Source organism: Dipodomys merriami, unplaced genomic scaffold (assembly GCF_024711535.1).
Source record: "Dipodomys merriami isolate MVZ:Mamm:240054 unplaced genomic scaffold, mDipMer1.0.p SCAF_122, whole genome shotgun sequence".
NCBI classification, from domain to species: Eukaryota; Metazoa; Chordata; class Mammalia; order Rodentia; family Heteromyidae; genus Dipodomys; species Dipodomys merriami.
Genome location: NW_027202516.1, coordinates 1,271,974 through 1,294,931, shown reverse-complemented (window position 1 = coordinate 1,294,931; position 22,958 = coordinate 1,271,974). Strand labels below are relative to the sequence as shown.

Here is a 22,958-nt window from a genome sequence, read left to right as displayed (position 1 = left end):
TATATGATACTACAGTCAGTGGATGTGCCAACTTATGGCTTTGGTGAGATGAAGGCAATGAAACCTGGTGACTGGAGGGAATCACACTTTTAAGGGGTGCTTCTGCCGCAGAGACTCAGGGCCCGGAGTGACCTATGTGGATCTTTCTGCACACTCAGCACCTTTAGAGCCCACGGGAACTGGGAGGATGGACACTAGCATGTGGACGATGCACGCATGTGTGCAGTTTGCAGAACTCTGGAGATGAGAATGCACCGCAGCAGGGTTAATCACTGGTGACTACTTGGTTTTAAAAGTAGACACAATCAAAGGAATAAACAACCCAGAGATTCCCTAAGAAAACCAGTTCTTCCATGCAAGGTGAATTATCACATGATAGCTTCACATGCAGTAGTATCAACAACGCCTACAACATTACATGGAGAACTGGAAGAAATAAAGGGAAGAGAGACGGCAAACTCCTATTTTGGGGAGCCCTGCATATTAAATTCAGCAAAATCAGATGTAAATTCTTAACTGGACATTCGAAAAGGCAAGTTCAGAGCCAGCATTCTCCTGCACTGTAATTAGTTCATGGCAGGGCCACCGTCTTGATTCTTAGCTCAATCTGTAGTGGACTCATGCATGGCTCATCTTTAAGCAATATAATGTTCTAGATTAAAAGGCCACCAAGAACTATATTGAAACTGTGCATAGCTTCTGAACTGAAGCCAGAAAGTATAGAACTTTTGTCTTTGCAAATAAAAAGGGGAGATTTGCAAGGGCTGGGAAGATACCAGTCATTTTCAGTCATACACCACCACCATTTTTCTTGCATAATGCTCACTACTTTTATGGAAGAAACATTAAGTCTTTCTCCTAATTAGCTGAACAAATAACATACATGGTCTGGAGAACAATAAAAATGCAGCAACACACAAATAGCTCTATACTTGTTCTCAAGTGTTCAAAACTGTTTCCATTTTCAACCTTACTAAAAAAAAAAAAAAAAAGCAGCTCACCTGAATCAAGAAAAAGGAAACAGAGTTTTAAGTAGAACTTACTTTTCTTTGATGGTATCTTCCATTTCTTTGAATTTCTTGGACAAGTTATTTGTCTTTTCAAAAACGAGCGCTTTATCTCCCGGTAAGCCATGGCTGCATATCTCCTTCAGGAGACCATGCAGAGCTTCAAGATCCTTCTTGCGTTCTAAGAGTTCAGAAGTGGATTCCTATGAAGCATTTAGATAGTTAGTCACCTGGATCTTCAAGCAGCTCTCCACCCTAGGGTGTGCTGGGACTAGAATGGTTCCACTCAGAATTTCACAAGAGAATGCATCAATTCATGTTCAGAATACTAATGCTTTAAACATAGCATAAAAAAGAACACAGAAAAGTTTTTTAAAGTTTCTGAAGTATTTGTTCTCTACACTTCCTATCTCTGTGGTTTCTGGCATTTAAAATGTCCATATCCTTTATATCTTGAGTGATAAATGGCATTCCACTTGAGGACAGAATCAGCAGATGTTTTTAGCAGAAAGGTTTGAGGGATTTTTGCAGTTCTGTGGCTGGAACAGGGTCACACACTTGATGGGCAAGCTCTACCACTTGAGTTACATTCCTAGACTCTTGGTTTTTGTCTTGAAATAGGTTCTTATAACCCTGCCTGGACTGGTCTTGAACTCACAACCCTCCTGCCTTAGCTTCCCAAGCCAATGGCATTATACATATTTTTTTAAAGAAGAAACTAGCCATCTTTACTAATCCATAACCAATTCAAATGGAAATTGGTAAATTATAATCCTGCCAATAAATGCATCTGTTTGGCGCCTCACAGGCACCAGAGGACTTACCTGCATGTGCTGAGACAGCTCTGAAACATCTTTCCCTGGCACATCTACCTCACTGAGGGCCTGAGCTTTTGTTTCTAGGAATGTTTGGAGCTTCTCTGAGAGGTTCTCGAACAGTTCTACTTTGGTTTTCAACTCCTCCATTTTGGCGAGTTTTTCTTGGTGCTTATGCCTGGCTTCTGAAAACCTGGCAGATAGGTCCTTCATTTTTGCCTGCAGTGAGGAAGCAGTGGAGGGATCTGTGGTCTCCATGAATGTCTTCACCTTCTCATTCATGGCATTTACACTGCTCTGACGCCCTGCGATGTCCTGCTCCAGCATCTGAAATAAACCAGATATTGGGAATGCTTTGTGATGATGGTTACTAAGGCCAAGCATGAAACCTTTAAAGTGACCACCTGTAATGACATCAGCTTGGACAGGCGGTGACTGAGACAGTGAATGGGCAGAATGGAACGACAGGTCTGATCTGTCCCTGGGGAATCGCAGCCCTGCATCTTCACAGGAACATGGAGGACAGTTGACAGGCGTGAGGAAGAGTCAAGAGCTGCTCTATGAGCCTGGGGGGAGCCATGCTCCTTGGTTTCAGAAGGCTAGACAAGAGTGATCTGACGAGCCTCACGTGTAGTGAACCGAGGCAGTGAAATACCAGGTACAATTCAATTCTTTCTAAGCCCTCAGTAAGAAATAATATTCATGAAAAATAGCCAAATTCTTTGATCAGCTCTATCACAGAGAAATAATTCATTTTATACACTTGAGCTCATGTACATATTACATTTCACCCTGTTACACGTAGGTAACATTGGCCCACCCTTCGAGACAGATGACTGTTTTCTTAAAACTGTAAGTGGGAGTCACTGTCTTTTAAAATGTCACTCACGATGTTCTTAGTGATGAGCTCCTGGAGGGCTGCGGCGTTCAAGGGCACCGGGCCCAGGTCGGCCAGTGACCTCTCCACGCTTCCCATCCAGTCCAGCATCTCATCGAGGCCGTCCTGCACACTCAGCGAGCGCGTCAGCGTGATCTGCAGTCTTTCGTTTCGTTCGTTCACAGACCTGGACAGATCGTCATATCTCCCGACGATGTCGTCTAGTTCAGACAGAGCAGGAAACATCAGCCACACGGGCATCCCACCCATTCCCTTCCAAGCACACCAAGGGAGTGAGGAAATTTCCATGCATAAATTAGAAAAGAAAAACCGGTTTGAATGGTAAATTCATAATACACACCAATCATCCAAAACCTTACAAAATAAAAAATGAAAATAATAGGAACCAAAAAGCTGAAATTTTAAAATGCAAGTCAATGTGCACATGTACACATATTTTTGTAAAGAGATTTTAGATGCTTAAATATTTAGGTTATTCCACAGATGAAGTAGTCCAAACAGGAAACTTCCAGAATAAATAGTAGTTCTCAATATGGTATTTTGAACTAGAAATAGTTATTATTAAGTATTTATGGGAAAAAGTGGCAGTCATATGCAACTATTCTCAAGACAACATACAAGTTTAAAGATTTATTAACTTGGTTATGTATAAATGTCACACACATTCACTAAGCTTTTGTTACCCTTTCTAACCAAAGAAAGTACTCAAGTTCACAGAAATTGACAACGCAAAAGAATTAAGAAACTAGGTGGACCATGAAAATCTACTTCAAACTAAGATTATGCTTCTAAAATGGACAGAAACAGAAGTTACTTCAAAGTCTGACTGACTTAACAGCCTAGCCTAGCTCCTGAGATTAACTTCATTTTGAGTTCTAATGATTTAATAAAAATAAGTAACCAATCAACAACAGCAAAACAAAAGCTGAACAAGGAGCCAAATGACCCCCCAGGTTGAGCTCTACGCGCTGACAGGCGCAGCTGTGGGCCAGCTGCCTACAACAGAGGTGTCACCTGCCACACAGCTCACGGCACCCCCCGAGTTCTGCGCTGCTGTGCTGTATCATTAGAACAGACATGATGTGACCACAGAGTAGGACACACATGTAAGTTAAAAATACATGCACATTGGGCTGGGAAGGTGGCTCAGTGGTACAGCGCTTGCCTTGCATGCATGAGGCCCTGGGTTTGATTCCTTAGCACCACATAAGCAAAAAAAGCCGGAAGTGGTGCTGTGGCTCAAGTGGTAGAGTGCTCGCCTTGAGCTGAAGAGCTGAGGGACAGCGCCCAAGTCCAGAGTTCAGGCCCCACAACCGACCGAAAAAAAAAAAAAATACATGCACATTTACAGAACAGCTGAAATTATTTCCTGATAGCACACATGATCTAAAAAGCCTGGATGTCTATAAGAATGGAAGTGTCCCTATTGCAGAGTGGGAGCAGCTTGAGAACAGTTCCCTCCCATGTCCACCAACTCTCCACTCAGACCTTAACTCACTGCTAATCTGCAGTGGTGCATACATCTGATATCACACACTCCCACATTCCATGCTACCGTATCACAGCACGAGAGCACAAAATAACAGAGTGTGTACTTCTGAACATTTCTCCATATTAGAATTTGTCTGTCTTACAGAAAGCAAAGGAACGTGGAGCCTTACCCAATGTTCTCTGGATGTCGTTCCTGGCTGGAAGCAAGACCCCTCCGGCGTCGAGAAGCATGTCAGCAGTCTTCTTCAGCTTCTCTACTGCTACCTGCTGACTGGAGATCTGTCCTTGCAGAGCCTGTGGGATTCAATGCTTCAAGGTCAGACTCAGGGGGACTCAATATCAGATTTCCAGTCAGAAAAATGACTTACAGTACACTCAAGTTAGCTTGTACAGAGCAGACTTTATATACTGCACAAGCTTTCCTCATGATACATTGACTCTGGAGTTGTTAGACTAAGGTCATATTATGCAGCACCAGCAGGCTGAGTGACCACTCTCAAAACAGACTGCAGAGTACATGTTCAAAACAACTTCTCCCCCAACACCCACTTCTAAGTTTTCTTTGTACTACGTCGCCACCACCACCAAAACAAAACAAAGCAAAATGAAACCAAGCATATCAAACATCTTTGGGATGGATCTGCACTCTGGGCAGGAACTCATGAAGGCCTCTCATACCACTGGGTTCTAATTTAAAACAGAGTCATAGGTACTTCTGTTATTTCAGAAGTTACTGACTGTGTAAATCAGGAGCATATACACAGCAATCTCTGGTCTAAGGCAGGAGGTGACAATGCCAAAGGTGAGAGGACAGAGTGTTCCTGGCAGCTGAGAGGGAGAGTGATGGGGTGGGGGAGCAGAGGGGAGGACAGGATAGAAAGAACAAGAGGGAGAAGGGGGAGGAGACAGTGCCTAGGTCCTGAGTTCAAGCCCTAGGACCGGCAAAAAAAGCAGGGGGCGAGGGTGGCTAACAGAAAGGAGGAGCCTGTCCTTGCTGCATGGAGGCCCTGCAGGTCTGCAGCAGGGGCAGTTCCCAGGGAGGATGGGGAGACACGGGGGAGGGAGCCCCAGAGGACCCTATGCTCCTAGCGCCCGCCTCGGCTGGTGGGCTCACAGGCAGCCATCCTGAGAGGAACAGGGCCTCCTCCATCCAGAGCCACCCCTGGAGCTCAAAGTCCACTGTGAATGAGTCAGACTGGCTGTGCGCCCAGGTTTCCCATTGTTTCCTGAATGTTTCCACCTGGGTGTAAACAGTAAACCTTAAAACTCAAGAAAGCTAAACATAATCTTCATCCCTCCTCCATGCCTCCTCCTCCAGGGAGACGGACACAGAGGACTTCCAAGTCTAAACCAGATTCCCCTTTCAACCCTTCCTTTCCACATGCAAAGCAACCATTTAGTCAGGACAGTCTACCTGCTTAACCCTGTGGTGTTTCCAAAGTCAGACCTGGCTCTACTTCTGGATCTCTGCAGGACAGCCCCTCCTGTGGATACTAAGGAAGAGTCCTAACTCCCCGCCCCTCCCCACCCCCCGTCTTCTATGGTTTCCTTAACCTCTCAGTCCCTTCCTCAGTCAACATCTCTCCATAGATCCCCTCTTAATGAAGGCTGGAGCAGGTAGAAAGGCCCAGGGAGAGACCCCCCCCCCTTCTTCTATCTTCAGTCTTCCTTTCTCCACTCCCTGTTCTAGAAATGCCAGCAGACTTACTCAAAAACCACTGACTATATGGACTGGTAGCTCCAGCCTGTAATCCTGCCTACCGGAGACAGGGCTGGGAGGATCATGGTTTGAAGCTGTCCTGGGAAATGGACAAGACTCCATGCATCAATGGCTGGGTGGAGTGGCATGCGCCTGCCACGCCAGCAATGTGAGGAAGCATGAATAGGAGGAATGTAGTCCAGAAGGCCTGGCATAAAGGGAGACGCTATCTCAAACAACAACCAACAAAAGAGGGGCCAGCAAGAGTGGCCTGAGTGGCAGAGTGAATGTCTAGGTAGCTTGAGGCCCTAAGTTCACCCCTGGTACTATTACAAAAGAGAAAAAAAAAACGATTGGTCATGTTGATTAGAAGTTTAAAATACCATGTAAGTTCAAAAACCAGAAGAAATGTTCTCTGCCACTCCCGTGACGGCTAAGACTCCCCAGCCAGGGAGCCTGCCCTCCGGCTTGTGCTCCTGGAGGCAGCAGGTGTGCTGGAGCTGTAACTGCAGCTTGATCTGTGCATCACAGGAAGCGCCCAGGGGCCCCGACCCGAGCCCCCAAAGGCTGAATGTACAGTGACACACCTCCCCTTTTCTATGTCCATTCTTGTACTAATCTACTTTGGGCCAAGTAATGGTCTAGGTACTCGAAAAACAGCAATACTCAAAACAGACAAAAACACCTGCTGTGGACCTTAATTTTAACGGGGGAGGGGAAAGGACAATGACAATACTGGGAGTTAGGTAAGACACCACTAAGTAAGAAAGAGTTAATGGATGTGAGAAACAGACCTCCTGGGGGGAGCAGTGTTCCCCCATGGGATTAGAGGGCTGGAACACTGCATTTCTTGTTTCTCTCTCCCCTTCCTTTTTACCTTGGTCTCTTCTAGCTGCCTTTGCAGATTTTTGGGGTCCACAGCAATAGGTTCACAGAGATGTTTGCTTGCGGCAGCCTCACAGGCCTGGAGCCCAGAAAGAAGTCCACAGGAAGCATCTTCGTAGTGCTGATATTTATCCACCAGGTCTTTAAGGTTATTTCCAAGGACGCTACACTAAAATGCAATAGCAAGATGGAAGGAAAGGAAATCAAAACCCACTCTTGCCTTGGGTGTCAAATAACTCTGGGACTTAGGAAAATGTGAAACTTGGAGAAAGCAGACTAACAGAAATTGTAGGGCTATAACCTTTCTCCTTTATGTGAAGAAGTCCAAATGCAACCATAAAAATGAGGAGATAGTTCTAGACAGTTCTAGAATTCACCAATTCAAACCCAAATCAAGAATCACCAGAGCATACTGACGTTCAGGCACTGTCGCTAGCCTTGCCCACCTGTGCCTGCACACGTAGTGCAGAGATCTGAAAGGTGCCAGTGAACCACCTTCCGGTGCTACATACAGGCTGATCGACAGAGGGAGAGGCAATAGTTTATGCTTAAATGGCAAAAAAGGAGGAGTCAGAGGCTGGATGGGGATTAAGTCTGTGAAACTTGAATTCCAAATAGGAAATACATCCTTATGTTCAGAGCTCTTCCTTGCTCCACAGAATTAAGAGAAGCAAAATAGTCTGTCACAATGAAAATAACATACTATCAGACATGAGAATGATCTCACAGGAAACCTCAGTTCCCAAGCCAGGAGGCTGCCAGCTCTTCTTCTGGCTTAGCATTAAGACACAAATGCCACCTGGTGGTTAAACTGGATACTGAATAGTTTTTAAGCTAAGGTTTTCCGGAAATCATTCTCAAGTCAACTTTGTTAAGCTAAACATTAACGAAGATTAAATTCCTAATTTTCGAACCCAGTTTGAAGGAAATCAGAGGAAACCACTGTTTTTCACCATCTATATTTTTAGGTCTTCTGCTTCTAAGCCCAAAACAAAATTAAAATCACAGATTAACTTGTCCTTAAAAATGACCATCACATTACCTTAGTGTAGAGAGACCTGAAGCGGTCGGTGGCCTGGTCCAGCTTGCTCTGCACCTCCCTGTGGGCAGCAGAGGTGTCGATGCTGCCCTGGTCTCCCCGACCACAGGACCTGGCAGCTTCCAAGGCCCTGTTTCCTGACATGGTGATGTACCTCAAGTCGCCTTTGTGAGCAATCACATCTTCAGAGAAACTCTTCTGCCTCTTCAGCTTGGCCATCAAACCGCTGAAGTCATCCGCCCCAGCCTCCAGGTTCTCCAGCTCCTGTTCCGACTGCTCCAGCCAGTGCTCAAACTCACTGTGGTCCGCCTCAAACTTCTCCAGCTCTTCCTGCAGAGAGTGCGTCAGCTTCACCCTCCTCTCTGCCTCAGTCAACGCCGTCTCGTAATGAGCTTTCAGGGCTTTCATGTTCTGCTGCAGCTTCTTCCTCTCCTCAGGGGCCAGGAGATGGCCCTGCCTCTCAAGAAGTGACTGTGCAGACTGCGTGGCAATGATGACAGCTTGGTGCTGAGCCACGAGCTTCTCGTGCTGAGCCTGCATGGAGACAAAGCCATGGGGATCTCTAGAGCAGCTGGGAGCCCTATGCCCCTGCTCGCAGGCCTCAGCCCACGGTGACTCGTGCACAGGGCTTGTTAAAACGAGCCTTAACACCCACTTTCTTAACTGCCACTTTCCTGTGATAGCTGGACAAGAGCAATGTACACGGAAGCCTGAAAGAAGCTATGGGAACAGACTGAAGGGATGCTGAGCCTGCGTACACCCACTGCACTCTACTTCTCCATGGAGATGCTGCCTTCCCATCCCAGCAGCACTGTGCATAGTCACATACGAGGAGCGCTTCCCACAGAGCTGGCCACGGGTGGGACTTCAAGTTCACTTGAACCCAGGCGGGCAGGTGTGACACGGAGCTCACAGATGCATGGATACTGAGTGCCTCAACATCAGGGCTTCGGGGACCCTTGGGGGCTGAACCTTCTCCCATGGGCCACACAAGTGCAGCAAAACCACACTATCCTGGGCGATTCTGGACATCTTATCCCAGCTTACCTGCAGTAACCTGACCCCCTTCCTTCCTCCAATCTGCTGGTCTGTCCCTCACCTGAGGACACTCCTCTCCTCCCCTCTGTCTGGTAACCACCCTTATATCAGATGCCACTGGGAAAACCTCCATCTCCATGAAGTCTTTGTACAAACCTCATCTCCACAGGTTCAATCCACCCTCCAGCCCTCACCACTCGATCCACAGCTCATCCACGCTCCACCCTCACCACGCCATCCACAGCTCATCAACCTCCCCCCCAGCTCTCACCACACCATCCACAGCTCATCCACACTCCACCCTCACCACGCCATCCACAGATCATCCACGCTCCACCCTCACCACTCCAACCACAGCTCATCCACCCTCTACCCTCACCACGCCATCCACAGCTCATCTACCCTCCACCCTCACCACGCCATCCACAGATCATCCACCCTCCACCCTCACCACGCCATCCACAGATCATCCACGCTCCACCCTCACCACGCCATCCACAGCTCATCCACCCTCCACCCTCACCACGCCATCCACAGCTCATCTACCCTCCACCCTCACCACGCCATCCACAGTTCATCCACCCTCCACCCTCACCACGCCATCCACAGATCATCCACCCTCCACCCTCACCACGCCATCCACAGATCATCCACCCTCCACCCTCACCACGCCATCCACAGTTCATCCACAGCTCATCTACCCTCCACCCTCACCATGCCATCCACACCTCAGCACTCACAACTCAATCCACACTCCAGCCCCCAGTGAAGAGTAACTCAGATGTGCTACTTTGGATCTGTGAGCTACAGTGGTCCTGTAAAGGGAAAAGAAAAGGACCTGGAAGGAAAATTGAGAGGACAAAGTAATTAAGGCAGAAAGCCAAGTGTGCCTGGCTCAAAGCCATTGCTCTGCAGGTGAACAGTTAGCTCTATTACTTTCTTATAACCCCTCTTCACCTGCACATATTGCTGAACCTAGTGATCTATCCCACACTATTAACATGCTTAGAACACTCACATAATTTATATTAAGCATAACTATGAATCTAGAAGAGCCTCCCCTCAGAGAGCGGGCGGGCTTGGCTTGTGTAGCCATGTCTATCTTTGCAGCCCTGGAACTCGAAGTTGGCACACTTGTGTTGGATCAACTCACCTTGACCTTCTGGTACTGCTGGTCCAGAAGCTGCTCAGTGCCCACAACTTGCCCACTGGCATCAGTTCCAGGCAAGTTCCCATTGACTTCGTCCTCCTCTCCAACCTCTGACTTGCCATTGACTTCCTGAAAATGGGTCCCATTCTGCTGGATACCCTGGGTGTGTTCTGCCCCTGCCTTTTCAGAGTCCAACCAGTCCAGAAGGTTTTCGATTTTAGTTTTGTTCTCTTCTAGCTGCCTAGCAGCTGCAACCTAGGCAGAGAAGGGGAACTTACAGATGTGGGTCAGGCACAATGTTCACACATTTCTAATGTCAGGTCCTCAATAGTTTTAAAATATAAAAGCTGATAGACATGAGAAATCTAACACATTACAATTTAATCTTAAAGCAGCAGTTACTTTCAAGTCTCCACTACTCTTATAGATATAATCCCAGGTTGGATGCTGGTGGCTTACACCTGTAATTCTCTCTGCAATTTGAAAGGTTGCAATTTGAGAATTATGGTTCAAAGCCAGCCTGGGAAGGAAAGTCCATGAGGCTCTTATCTCTAACTGCCAAAAAAAAAAAAAAAAAAAAAAAAAAAAAAAAAACCCTGAAAGTGAAGCTGTGGCACAAGTGGTAGAGTGCTAACTTTGACAGAAAAAGCTCAGGGACATTGTCCGGGGCTCTGAGTTCAAGCCCAAGGACCAGAAAAAAGAAAGCAATCCCAAATTTTAGTTTTAATAAAGGTGATCACGTTTCCCAAGTACAAGGTCTCACTTTTAAGTGATGCAAGGCCGATACCTCAAACCTTTTCTACTATTCATAACTAACCCTTGGAAACTCAGAATTCTAGTTCTCACTACCCACCAATATCACCTAATAAAAATCACACCACGGTTGTGTTCATCAATCCTGACACACAACAGAGCACCAGAGCTGAGTGGGACCTTTTCTGTCTCCTCCTGGAGTGCCGTTGTCAGGACCTTGTCCAGCTCCTTCCTCGACTGCTCCGCCTTCACATGCAGCTGCTCACACTTGGCCTTCGCTTCACTCAGCTTCTGCTCAATCAGAGCCTTGTCTTCCTGGGACAGCTTCCCCCCGCTCTCTTTTAGGAAGTTTTCTGTGTTTTTCACTATTTCTGCCAATGCCTGTGCACTTCCTTGCATATCTTTCTGTAATTCCTTGTAACACAAAAGGAAAAAAAAATGTAATCATTACCTTCTGAACTCATCCAGACTTCAAACTCTTAAAGAAGGGCCAGTTGAGCCGGGCACCGGTGGCTCACAACCTGTAATCCTAGCTACTCAAGAGGCTGAGATCTGAGGATCTCCGTTCAAAGCCACCCCAGGAAGGAAAGTCCATGAAACTCTTATCTCCAATAAACCACTAGAAAACTGGAAGTGGCCCTGTAGCTCAAGTGGTAGAGTGCTTGCCTTGAGCTGAAGAGCTGAGGGACAGTGCTCAGACCCAGAGTTCAAGCCCCACTACCGACAAAAAAACAAAAAAAAAAAGAAGGGCCAGTTGAGCACACGCTCTCTGGAAAGGGCAATGAATGTGCTCATTTGTATCCATTTATTCAGTAACATTTAGTGCATTCGAAATCTTCACATTAAGCATAAGATTTTCAGGGTTAACCAGAGAGTAGTTTGTGAAACACTGAGGTATTTGGTGTACAATCTACATGAATCTTCATATGCCAGATTCCTTAACATAAGAATACTTTTGTATATAAGAACATTTATAAAGCTTGAAAATACAGAGCAATATTTATCATTTATTGTTTCTACGTATCAGCTCTGTCTGTCTATCTCAGGATAAAAAGAAAATAGTTCCCCAGTGAACTGAAATACTTTTCTCCAAAGCACTAGTAATACTGAACATTTGCTTCCTCACTCTGGCTGCTGGGAGGCTCCTGATTAGCATCTCTTCTCAGTAATGACAACTTTCTTCTGACTTGAGAGGAAATGTCCCCCTTTCTTCTTTTCTTGTAATATATTTCCCTTCTCTATAGTGCACTGTTTGAGTTGTAATGTTTCCTCGGTATTTTATTTTAGCCTCCTCAAAGTTTTCTGAGGACTTTCCCTGAAAAGGAACCTCCTTATTGAGCCATTACTATGTGACCTTACCTGTGCAAGCGACTTAACTCTCAGTACTTACAATAATGTAGCAATGGAAGTATAGCCAATAAGGAAACTGAGGCTCAAACTAAGATGATTGTGACAAACTCCACAGAAGTCTATGGTCTAACTCAAAGCTCACACATGGAGCAGGTATGCCTGCTTCTGACAATCTAAAATTACTGGTAGATTGCAATGATCCTAACTGCCTTCCAGAGAACAATATCCAGCCACCAAGACAAAACAACTTCTACCTCTTGCTTGGACTGGTACTTCTTCAACTCTACTGTGCCATCTCCAGTCACGAAGGCTTCTTGGTGGCCGATCAGACGGTTTTCAGTTTGTGTGAGGAGGTCGCACACTCCCTGGAGTTTCTCTTTGTATTCCTGCTGACGCTCAGCTACCACCTAGAGTGAAGAAAATCCAAAACATCTTCAGAGTTTGATCCCTAAACCACCACAGTGACCACTTCACATTAATTCAGACACACATTTCAAACTTCCTGGACTAAGCTTCTAAGTATGCTGTAAACATGGTAGCAGTGGGGACGCACTGAGCCGGAGAGACAGAAAGGGCAAGCTGTCCCACGTGCACGCAGAGACCACGTGAGAGGAGCTGCTCTACAGAGCGCAGGCCATGCACGTGTGCGAGATCGAACTTCTGACCGAGAGAAGAGACAATCCATTTTCTTAAGCTCTCCAGACCTGCGACACACACAACTAATTCTGGAAAAGGACACCAAAAGAGAGTTAGCCACAGCTTGTCAGCTGACATACTTGATATGCATATATAGGTTATCAGGCTGAAGGTAATGCTTGGGCGCTTCTAGAAATAAGAGAAACACTGCATGCAATACTTTAGCTTAGTGACTGTCTAACTGCATTCTCACTTCTTTGCTTATTACTGCTCTACTTCATTATAGTCAATATATTCATTAGATACCTTCTGAAAGATGAATTTAGCAAGTCAAAACTAATTTTTTCCATTTTTCATTTCTCTTTTATATGTACACCAATTATTCTTTTTCTTCTTCTTTTTGGTCAGTTGTGGGGCTTGAACTCTGGGCCTAGGCACTGTCCCTCAGCACTTCAGCTCAAGGCAAGGGCTCTACCACTTGAGCCACAGCACCAGTTTTGGTTTTCTGGTAGTTCATTGGAGATAAGAGTCTCACAGACCTTTCCTGCCTGGGCTGGCTTTGAACCATGATCCTCAGATCTCAGCCTCCTGAGTAGCTAGGAGTACAGGCATGAGCCACCAGTGCTCAGCCCGATTATTATTCTTATAATGACAGTAGATATAGGTCACCTCTACAAAAAAGTCTAGCACATGTATATAAGGTACTGCTTTATATAAATTCTCACAATAACACCAGATAAGCACAAGTCTTGTTTCCAGAAACTGATCTGCTCTGTTCTGCCGTGACAAAGGCAGCTGGGCTGTGAGCCTGAGCATCAGGGTTCTGAGCGGCTACACTACATGCCCCCTGGTGAGTAGACTCCACACTTCTATTACCACACAGTTATCACTCCTGTCCTGGAAGTCACTGAGAGCATTCACCTCCCACTTTGTACAGTGGAAATCAAGGATCTCACTACAATCACTCAAAGTAGGGAGTCATGGAAATTAGTCAACTGAATCAGGGCATCTTTACAAAAAGCAATACTGCCACACACTGTGAGATCACTGGGCTGTATCCTGCATGCCTGCTTGTCCAGAAAACCTTCCTGTCACGCTCAAGTCCCTGCACTGAGGCGTGACAACAGAGAACTGCAATTCACGGTGGGGAGCAAACCTTCTGGTCGTCACGGTCCTGCTCTAGCTGTAACTGGGTCTCTAAGCTTTCCACCTGGGCCGCCACAGACTCCTGTGCGTTGAGAAAGCACTTCTGAGTGGCATTCAGGAACCTCAGCAGCTGCCTGCTCTGGTCGGGGGACAGATCCGGGGCACGCTCAGAGATGAAGAACTGGACATCAAAGGCTGTTGCCTCCAGCTGAGCTTTGGTATGTTCCAGGTCTTTCATCACTGTCTGTGAATAGTTATCAATTGAGACATAGGTATGAGAAAGTGAGCATTCACACTTCTCATGCTTACCAATTTAAAAAATAACTTCCTCTAACTTCCTCTACCAATGTTTAATGATTAATAAAATTAATCAATAAGCTATTTATCAACTAGTAATCATAATTTAGATAGGATAATAACATATAAAAAGACAAGCCCTTCCAAGAATGGCCCTATGTGTGCCTCACATACCACATGCAGGCTGCACCTCCGATGGGAGGAACTGCAGCTTCGGTAGCTCCTTTATCAGTGTGGGAGGAGATGCTGGCATTTCAGTGTCACTTGCTAACAGTGATAACATCCATTTAACTGAGCTGAGACAGAGCAGGACTATAGGGAAACTGGAGATGAACTAAAGAGGCCAGAATATCTTTTATGCCTTCATGTTCATGGGCATGTTGTTCAAACTAAGTCGAATAAAATTCATGCCAAAATCAACTACCATATAAATACTGTGTATTTATATTTTTTTTCTTTTTTCCAGCCCTAGGGCTTGAACTCTGGGCCTGGGCTCTCTCCCTGAGCTTCTTTTTTGCTCAAGGCTAGTACTCTGCCACTTGAGCCACAGTACCACTTCCAGCTTTTTTAAGTGGTTTACTGGAGATAAGAGTCTCATAAGAGGGGCTGGGAAGGTGGCTCAGTGGTAGAGTGCTTGCCTTGCATGCATGAGGCCCTGGGTTCGATTCCTCAGCACCACATAAGCAAAATGAAAAAAGCCGGAAGTGGCGCTGTGACTCATGTGGTAGAGCGCTAGCCTTGAGCTGAAGAGCTGAGGGACAGCGCCCAGGCCCAGAGTTCAGGCCCCACGACCGGACCCAAGAAAAAAAAAAAAAGAGTCTCATGAGTTTCCTGACTGGATTGGCTTGGAACCATGCTCCTCAGTTCTCAGCCTCTTGGGTGGCTATGATTACAGGTGTGAGCCATCTGTGCCAAGCTCAATGTTATCTTTTTACGGGACTACTTTACAGCTATGGTTACGTATGTGCCTGACACATAAGTAAGCATGTAGATACAAAGCTGACGTGTCCGTGGTGATAAGAGGCCTCTAGGCACTTGGGATGGACGTGCAATAGCTTCAGCAAGGCTGTGATAGTTTATAGTTTTATCATCTCCAAACTAGCATCTCTCAGAGACAGAGAAAAGGCAGAACATTCTATAGCCGCCCTTGGAAAGCAATATTTGGTTCTATTCTGTTTTTAAATCCACGGGCTTTGTGATACACTGGTTGTGTTCATTTTGACACTTGCCTTCAGAAATGCCAAGCTTTTCTTCCCATGTTCGGTGTCCCGGGCATCCACAGCCCCGATGGCCCATGCAGCGCCACTCCTCTCTGACACCCAGTCTGAGAAGGACTGAAGTTTACGCAGGAAGTCTTCATGGGAAATGGCTAGTTTAGACTAGAAAATAAAATTGAGCATTCACGTCTGTCCACAAACTTTCCAAGTCCTACTGTAGCAGGGGGTAGATACCTAAATAGGCTCACAATTGTAGTTTTAGCCCAGTCACTACATTTGCTGAGCACGCTCTCTGTTACGCAAGTTCTGAAAAGATGTTTTTTCATTCTCAATGTCTGGTCTTCCTCCCTGCCCTTTCCCCTTTGTGAGGTACTCAGGAACAATGCTGGGGGCTGGGAAGGTGGCTCAGTGGTAGAGTGCTTGCCTAGCATGCATGAAGCCCTGAGTTGGACTCCTCAGCACCACACACACAGATTAAAAGCTGGAAGTGGTACTGTGGCCCAAGTGGTAAGAGTGCTAGCCTTGAGAAAAAAGCAGCTCAGGGACAGTGCCCGGGCCCTGAGTTCAAGTCCCAGGACTGGTTCCAGGAGGGGTCATACCCTGTGCCCCTCATCTCACTGACCACAATAAAAATTTTTTTAAAAATTAAAATTAAAAAAAAAAACTCTCCACCCTGGAGACAAAGACTCGATAGCAGTGCTGTGGTCCACACACATTTTACTTGATAAAATCAATAAACCTTTTCCTTTTCTCCCAAACTGTGTTCTTTTTATTTATGAGCTGGCATTTCACTTAGGGACCAAATTTCCAGTAGTACCACAAATAAAGGCTTCATATTACAAAAATTAACTTCATCTTATGACTAAACTCTTAATAGCAATCAAATTTTATTCAAAATCTGCCCTTATGCCTACCATTTCAGAGTCAATCGCAAGCATGATATGCTGTATTTTTTCTGAGCACGCATTGCTGAGGGAAGTAAAGGTAGCCTGCAGCCTGTGGTGGCTGGCACTCAATTCCTCACAATGTCTTCTGGAAAAGTCACTGGGAAGAGACTTCAAGAACTCTTCTGCCAGCTTCAAATCTTTTCTTAAAAGCACAGCAATCGGAGCCAATCCTAATTCAAATGTCTGCAAAGAAACACAGCCCAGATCCATTTACTATTTCATGGGAAAAAATATAAGTATAAAACAAATGAAAAGTGCTCTGCCTTTTCCAAATCTAACACTAGGAACACCATCTATAATTACCCATGCCATGGTTCCATCCTGGCTGAGTGTAGACACTGTGGGGGCAGGGCCTACTGGGAGTCTTCAGATCCCTGGGAAGGGCTCTCCAAGTGCATTATGGGACTCTAGTCTCCACTGCTCCTCAGCCACAGGTAAGTGGCTCTGCCTACCACTACACTGTGGTGTTACCACAGGTCCAAGAATAATGGGGGCCACTGGATTATGGACAGGAACCTCCAAAACCGTCAGTCCAAATAAGCCTTGTGTCTTTGTAAGTTGACTATCTCAGGAAGCCACTGCACTGAAGGAGACCTGGCGGATACAGCAGCACAACTCTTACCTCCAGCTGTTTAAGTTGAATCTTTAAAGCTTCTAGATTGTTACCCACAGAATCCTGGTTGTCTAATGGGGGGTTCAGATCTTGAAGCAAAGCCAGATACTCATGCATTTTTTCAGTGTGCTGCACACATTGCTGTAATTCACTGGAAAACTAAGAACAAATTTGCAGGTCACAATTCAATAGCCTTTATCAAAACATTTTTTTAAGCAAATAAAATATGTAGTTCATGCAGGTACTTCCACACAAAGTGGGAAAGTCAACTTACTTTCCCCATTAAGCTATCTCTGGAAGGCGTTTCTTTCAACCCAGGAGCACAATCCAAATGGTCTGACAAAACATCACGTGACCCCTCCAGCCTCTTATCTCTTGGCAATGCTGAAACACACTTGGGAGAATTTTGTAGTTCAGATTTTTTTATGGATGGTAAGGTAAGGAGACAGTCGTTTTCCTCTTTGAGTTTTAGGTCAGCGGGAATGTGTGGCTCTTCTCCCCCCACTGCAGAGGGCGGGCATGCCTTTTGATTCATGTCTCCGAGCCCACCTCCTGTCACTGAAGGCCCAGCAGCCAGCAACCTGGAGAAAAGGCCTCCGAGTTCCAGGGGAGACACTCGGGGTGGAGCAGCTCCCCTCTCCAGAGCCCAGTCTGCTGGGGCGAGTTCTCTCATCAACTCCAAGGCTCCAATAATTTTCTGGTTATACTGATTTTGTCTCAGCATATCGAGGAGAAGTTCAAACGTCAGATTTGTAATGCAGAAAGGGTCACTGGTACCCTCTGGCCTTGGTTCTGATGAGGTTCGCATGGGGGAACCAGAGCAGTCAATGATACTACAGTTGATGGGCACACCAGATGCTTCACTCATCCACTGTGATGAGACAACACTTTGAATCAAGTTCTGAATTAAAATCTTAGCATCTACACAAGCTGGAGTGTCCCCCGTCTCCTGAGGATTCATACACCCTTGCGTCAATCTGCTTCTTAAGATACTCTTTACCTCTGACCATCGAGGAATGTGAGCTTCCTTTTCTTGAGCTCCTGGAGACAAAGGTAGTTCTTTCGGGAGCTGTAAATCAGCTCGTTCTTTCCTATTGTTAGTTTTCATTGAACAACTGCCCACGTCCAAAGTGTTCATGGAGTCATTTTCCACACCCTTCAGGCAGAACTGTGACTGCCCAAAATCGGTATTTCCCCTAAGAGGTGGAACTGGAAGTGTGGCTTCATTACTTTTTGCAGTGAGCTGAGGGATCTCTGTTCGTCCTTGGGAAACTCTTTCTTCAGCACAAAGATCACCATGCTGGACTATCTCACTTACAGCCCAGTGGGTTTGAGTAGGGGCTGACTCCTCTGCACTACGGAAATCTTTCTCAGAACACGCAGCTTCGAAGGTGTGGCTTGGCTTATCTTTGTTTTGCTCCAGTCCAATTTGTGCTTCTACATTTCTAGCACAAAGTTTTAAAGGAGTAGAGAGCTCAAGCTCTTCCTTGGGTCCTTCGGTGAAGGAATCTTTCTCAGAACCATTATTCCCTTTAGACACTGTAATATCTAAAGCAATGCCATCACTGATCACTTTGGAAGCTGAGGTGTCAAATATTTCCTCAAGATTCACATATTGAACAGGACTTTTACTAATCTTTGTCTGTACACTCTTTGCTTCATCTTTAGGAGTTATACTTGTTGCTTTAAGACTCCCTTTTTGATTAAATTCCTCAACAGTTGTGAAGTGTGGAAATGGAAGCTGACTCTCAACTAAATCAAGACTCTCTCTTGTGCTTTTATTCAGTGAAAGTTCAGGGTATTTTTCTTCATCTTCTGGATAGTCCAGGAGTTCTCCTCCACCAGTGCCCATTTTCTGAACTGATGTTCTCTCTTCTGTTAACACATTGCTTTCCCCACCTTCCTCTAGAACTGGACCTTTTCTGCTTCCTTGGCAATCTCTGTCAATCTCAGCTGTGGGTAACAACTGGCATTCCTCAAAAGGTATTCCTGCCCACTCAGGCTCAGAACATGCCACCCTCTCTCGATACTGATCACCATCTTTCACACAGTGGGCAGATTCTGGTCTTTCCACTGACTTGACATGTATGTGCATCCAATCATTAGCTAACTCACAGGTAGAACTGGTAGTGTGTAACACACCTGCAGGAGTAAAGTGCTTTTCTGATCTAGTGTCTTCAGTGACCGGTGGCAATCTATCTTGAAGGACTATCTCATGACTCAACAGACTGTCTTTGGTTTCTCCAACAGCCTCGGTTTCACATTCTGGAAGGCTACATGTTTCAGTAGCTAAGCGACTTGCATGAGTTGCTTCTTGCTGTAAAGCATTTATACTCTGCAGTTTCACAGAACTGTAACTGTGCATTTCGTCCAGAATCATTTTGTTGGTCTTTTGGCCTTCCCTTACAGCTGTGGCACACAAGTGAGTACCACATTCTGCTTCCACCTGGGACATGGACTCTCGAATCTCAGCTCCGATACCTCCTCCTTCATCACCCCCACCATCATCATAGTCGTCACTGTCATCATCTTCCTGATCATTACTGTCACATACACAATCCTCGAAACTTTCTTCCCTTTGCACAGAATCTAAATGATCCGTATCAGCCTGGGACCCTTGCCCACTTTCATACTCTTCTTTTCTCCCTCTCCAGCTACCAGTGCCAGCCCATCCTGAGGAAGCACCAATGCTCTCTTTCCTTCCGGAGGTTTCGTGACTGACCAAGGAGCCAGACTCCTCACCTCCCCAGTCCTTGGCGTTGTCCCTGTGGACAGCTTCCATGGACAGCACCCGCGCCTCTTCTGAGCCAACTGAGCTTGAAAGTTCTCTGCCATCAACATGGGACTCGTCTCTCTCACCACCGCAGAGAAGAGCCCGAGGACACCGCACCTTACCCCTCCCACTTGAGCTGTCACCTTGTCCCCCGAGGGGATCCACAGAGCACTCGTTCTCTTCTGAGTCACAGAACGCATCTCCAGGAGGAGAGGTCTCACCGCTTTCCTCTTCCATGATGTCACAGTCCTCAGGCCGCAAACAATCACCGTCATGGCCTTCAAGAAGCAGAGAATCATGGTCATCATCATCACACAAGGGAGTGCCATAGAAACTGTCACTGTCCGTGTCGGTCCCCGTCTCACTCTGTGGCTCATCCAGCAGGGACGTTTCATAATCCCCTGCACTGATGGTTCCTGCATGCAACAGCATGTCGGAAACAGGAGATGTGTTGGCATTACCCAAATCGTACCGCAGACTTAGGGTCCAGGACTCTTCCGCTTCCAGGTCAGGTTGATTTTCTTTGGATTTCTTCTGAGAAATACTAGGAAGATGTCCGCTCTCACCACAAATACCTGACATGTATTTGACATCACGACATTCTTGAGAACTGTTAAGATCCATGTTTAAAGGTCTATCGTCAGAGTGATTTCCCTGGCTGAGGTTAATTGCTGCAATTCCCAGGAACTGGTCTTGAAAACATTCTCCCATTCTTTGATCTGTCAACATGTGCTCGTCACTGAATGACAATGTAGAGGCTTCACATTTGTTTTCCTTGTTCTCTGGGGTGTGTCCACCATGGAAGTCTCTGTGCTTGTGCCTCAGTTTATCATGACTGAGCAAGGCACTCAGCCTTGGAGAGTAGTCAAAGAAAGACGACTCCTCATCTGCAGCATCCTCGTTCTCTCTCTCACTCAGCTCCCAGAGTCTACAAGTCTTTGATTTCACAACAGGGTCTGTTATCAAGTCACTTGCAATGTTAGAATGACCACAGAGATCTCCATGGTCCTTTGTTTCGAGCTTACTTTGGTTTCCACAGGTTTTGGGTCTGTTTTCAGAGTCATGTCTAAGTTTGCCAGTTTTTTCAAGTTCCATCAGTGGTAGGTAGGATACAGGACTGGGGACACACATACCAGCTGAATTATTAACTTTCTGACTGCTTGTTATTGTATTTTCCAGGTTTTCTGACTGATATATTTCACTACAACTAAAATTATTTCCCATTTCACCAAACTCTGCCTTCATAGCACACTTTCTGTTTTCACAAGTTTCTTGCTGTTCAAGGTCTTTGAAGTGACCTTTAGCAACACCAGTTAGTGAGGCTGAACATTCATCCTTTTCTTTACTTGGAAAATTAAGAAATTCATGAAGGAAAGCCACGGCTTCAAGCTTTCCTTTCACTAGTACATCCTTCTCCAACTCTGTGACGCGGCCCTGCAGCCCCGCATCAACAGCGGAATCCGGCTCTGTGACGCGGCCCTGCAGCCCGGCATCGACCGGGGCATCCGGCTCTGCGCTGCAGCCCTGTAGCAGCATACTTACAGCCTCATCCAAGTCTCCATCGTACAGCAGAAGCCGCTTCCCTGTGTTTGCATCCATGTAGCTATTAACCATTAAGTAAGACAGGAATAACCTTCTGGTTTGTTCTGAGCTCTGAGGTACTGCTGGCTCTTCACCATCCAAGGCATCTTCTTCTTGCCTGTAATCATGAACTGTAGATGGATGGAATTTACAAAATGAGAGCCATCTTCTAGCATTTTTACAAGTTTCTAAATCTCCTAAGTCTGGCATTTTATCTGGTAGTATTATGTTCTTTAAGATTGATGCTGTGCTATCACCTATAATTCCTAGCTGCCTAGCAACATCCAAATCAATGACTTGAGAGCTTTCTGGGATATAAAGGGCAGCTATTTTCTGCCTGCCATTCAGGATTTTGTAAGCCAACTCATTTGTAATCAGGTTTTGATGCAAAGATGATGATGTTGGGAATATTTCACCTGAGTGGGGCCAAATGAGCCCAACATAGCCCCGCTGAGACTCGAGGACCAAGAGAGCACTGCTGGAAGTGATGAGGTCACATTGGACGGCTTCGTCCACCGTCAGGCGCTCTGCAGGGTTTGCACGGATGATTCCACCTGTCTGAATCTGGTACATGAGAATGCCGTGGGCAGTGTCTCTGTCAATCACCCCAGCTGCCATGGCTTCTTCTACAGTCATTTTTTTACCAGAGTTGCAATCAATCAGACCACCAGAGAGAAGCTGTGCACCCAGTAACCTGAACATGGTCTCTCTGTCTATGAGACCTTCATGGGCTGCTCTCAAAATGCTCAGGCTTCTCCCACATTTTAATGTTATTCTCCCTCCTTCTTGTGATCTCACCGGAAGAAGCCACATCCTAGTGTCTTTCTGTAAAATACTTCTTTGCACCATATCCATTAAAGATACCTTCTCAGAGGTACAAGGATCAATAAGATCTCTGTGCATATGTTGCCTTTCCAGCACTTTTGCAAACAGTGTTGAGGAGATCAAGTTCTGCTGCAAAGCCTTCTGTAGAGTCCACCGTTCCCCCGTGGCTGGAGCAACCAGAACACCCGAGGCAAGCAGGATCTCCAGAACTTTAATGGCCACGGCTTCTGACACGAGACCCTGAGCCAGGGCGTCTAGTACAGGGATCGTGGTGGATGGCACTGCAGAAATAACCTGCTTGGCTTTGTTTACTTCTTCAAGTTGGCACAGGAACTGCTCATCAATAAGGCCATGACTTTTGGCACCGTGGAGGTCAAAGCACTTTCCTAATTCTGGTGAAATTAAGCCAGAAACCATTAGCTGTGTCTCAAGCAACCTGACCCCCGTGTCAAAATCAATGAGCCCCTTCAGAACAGCCTGGAACACTGAGAGGACTTCTCCAGTTGTCCGGTCAATGGTGCCCGCAATCACTCTCCCCAGCTGGAAGGAAAACACAAAGGTCTTAGGTCAAGTCTGTTCCCCAAGAGTGGGAAAATTTCATGCAACTTTTCTTGTTTCATCATGAAAGTCCTCTACTTACCAAGGCGCAGCAATGCTGAGAATGTTAGGAGCTCAAATGCACAGTGATCTATGTCAGTGATCTACTCAACAGAAGTGGTAAAGCTTTGAAACAACATGCATCTGTGAAGTGAAAACTTAATACGTGTACATTAACCAGGTTAGTGAGGACGTGGCAGA

General features: G+C 46.0%; 1 protein-coding gene across 14 annotated transcripts in view; it reads right to left on the bottom strand.

Moving 5' to 3' along the window:
* Window positions 1-22,958, bottom strand: part of Dst (dystonin) — a 311,344-nt gene that overhangs the window by 95,696 nt on the left and 192,690 nt on the right. For 12 of the 14 annotated variants that reach the window (XM_070017230.1, XM_070017235.1, XM_070017233.1 and 9 more), the window contains 9 exons: window positions 12,380-12,532; window positions 10,956-11,189; window positions 10,026-10,277; window positions 7,838-8,368; window positions 6,788-6,964; window positions 4,382-4,505; window positions 2,712-2,920; window positions 1,832-2,149; window positions 1,044-1,210 (listed from right to left, as the gene is read on the bottom strand). In XM_070017230.1, the coding sequence (XP_069873331.1) occupies window positions 1,044-1,210; window positions 1,832-2,149; window positions 2,712-2,920; window positions 4,382-4,505; window positions 6,788-6,964; window positions 7,838-8,368; window positions 10,026-10,277; window positions 10,956-11,189; window positions 12,380-12,532 (2,165 nt within the window). Of the gene's footprint in view, window positions 1-1,043; window positions 1,211-1,831; window positions 2,150-2,711; window positions 2,921-4,381; window positions 4,506-6,787; window positions 6,965-7,837; window positions 8,369-10,025; window positions 10,278-10,955; window positions 11,190-12,379; window positions 12,533-13,917; window positions 14,152-15,433; window positions 15,584-16,335; window positions 16,552-16,990; window positions 17,141-17,255; window positions 22,701-22,958 lie in introns of all 14 variants that reach the window. The other 2 variants (XM_070017244.1, XM_070017231.1) reach the window with 2 other exon arrangements.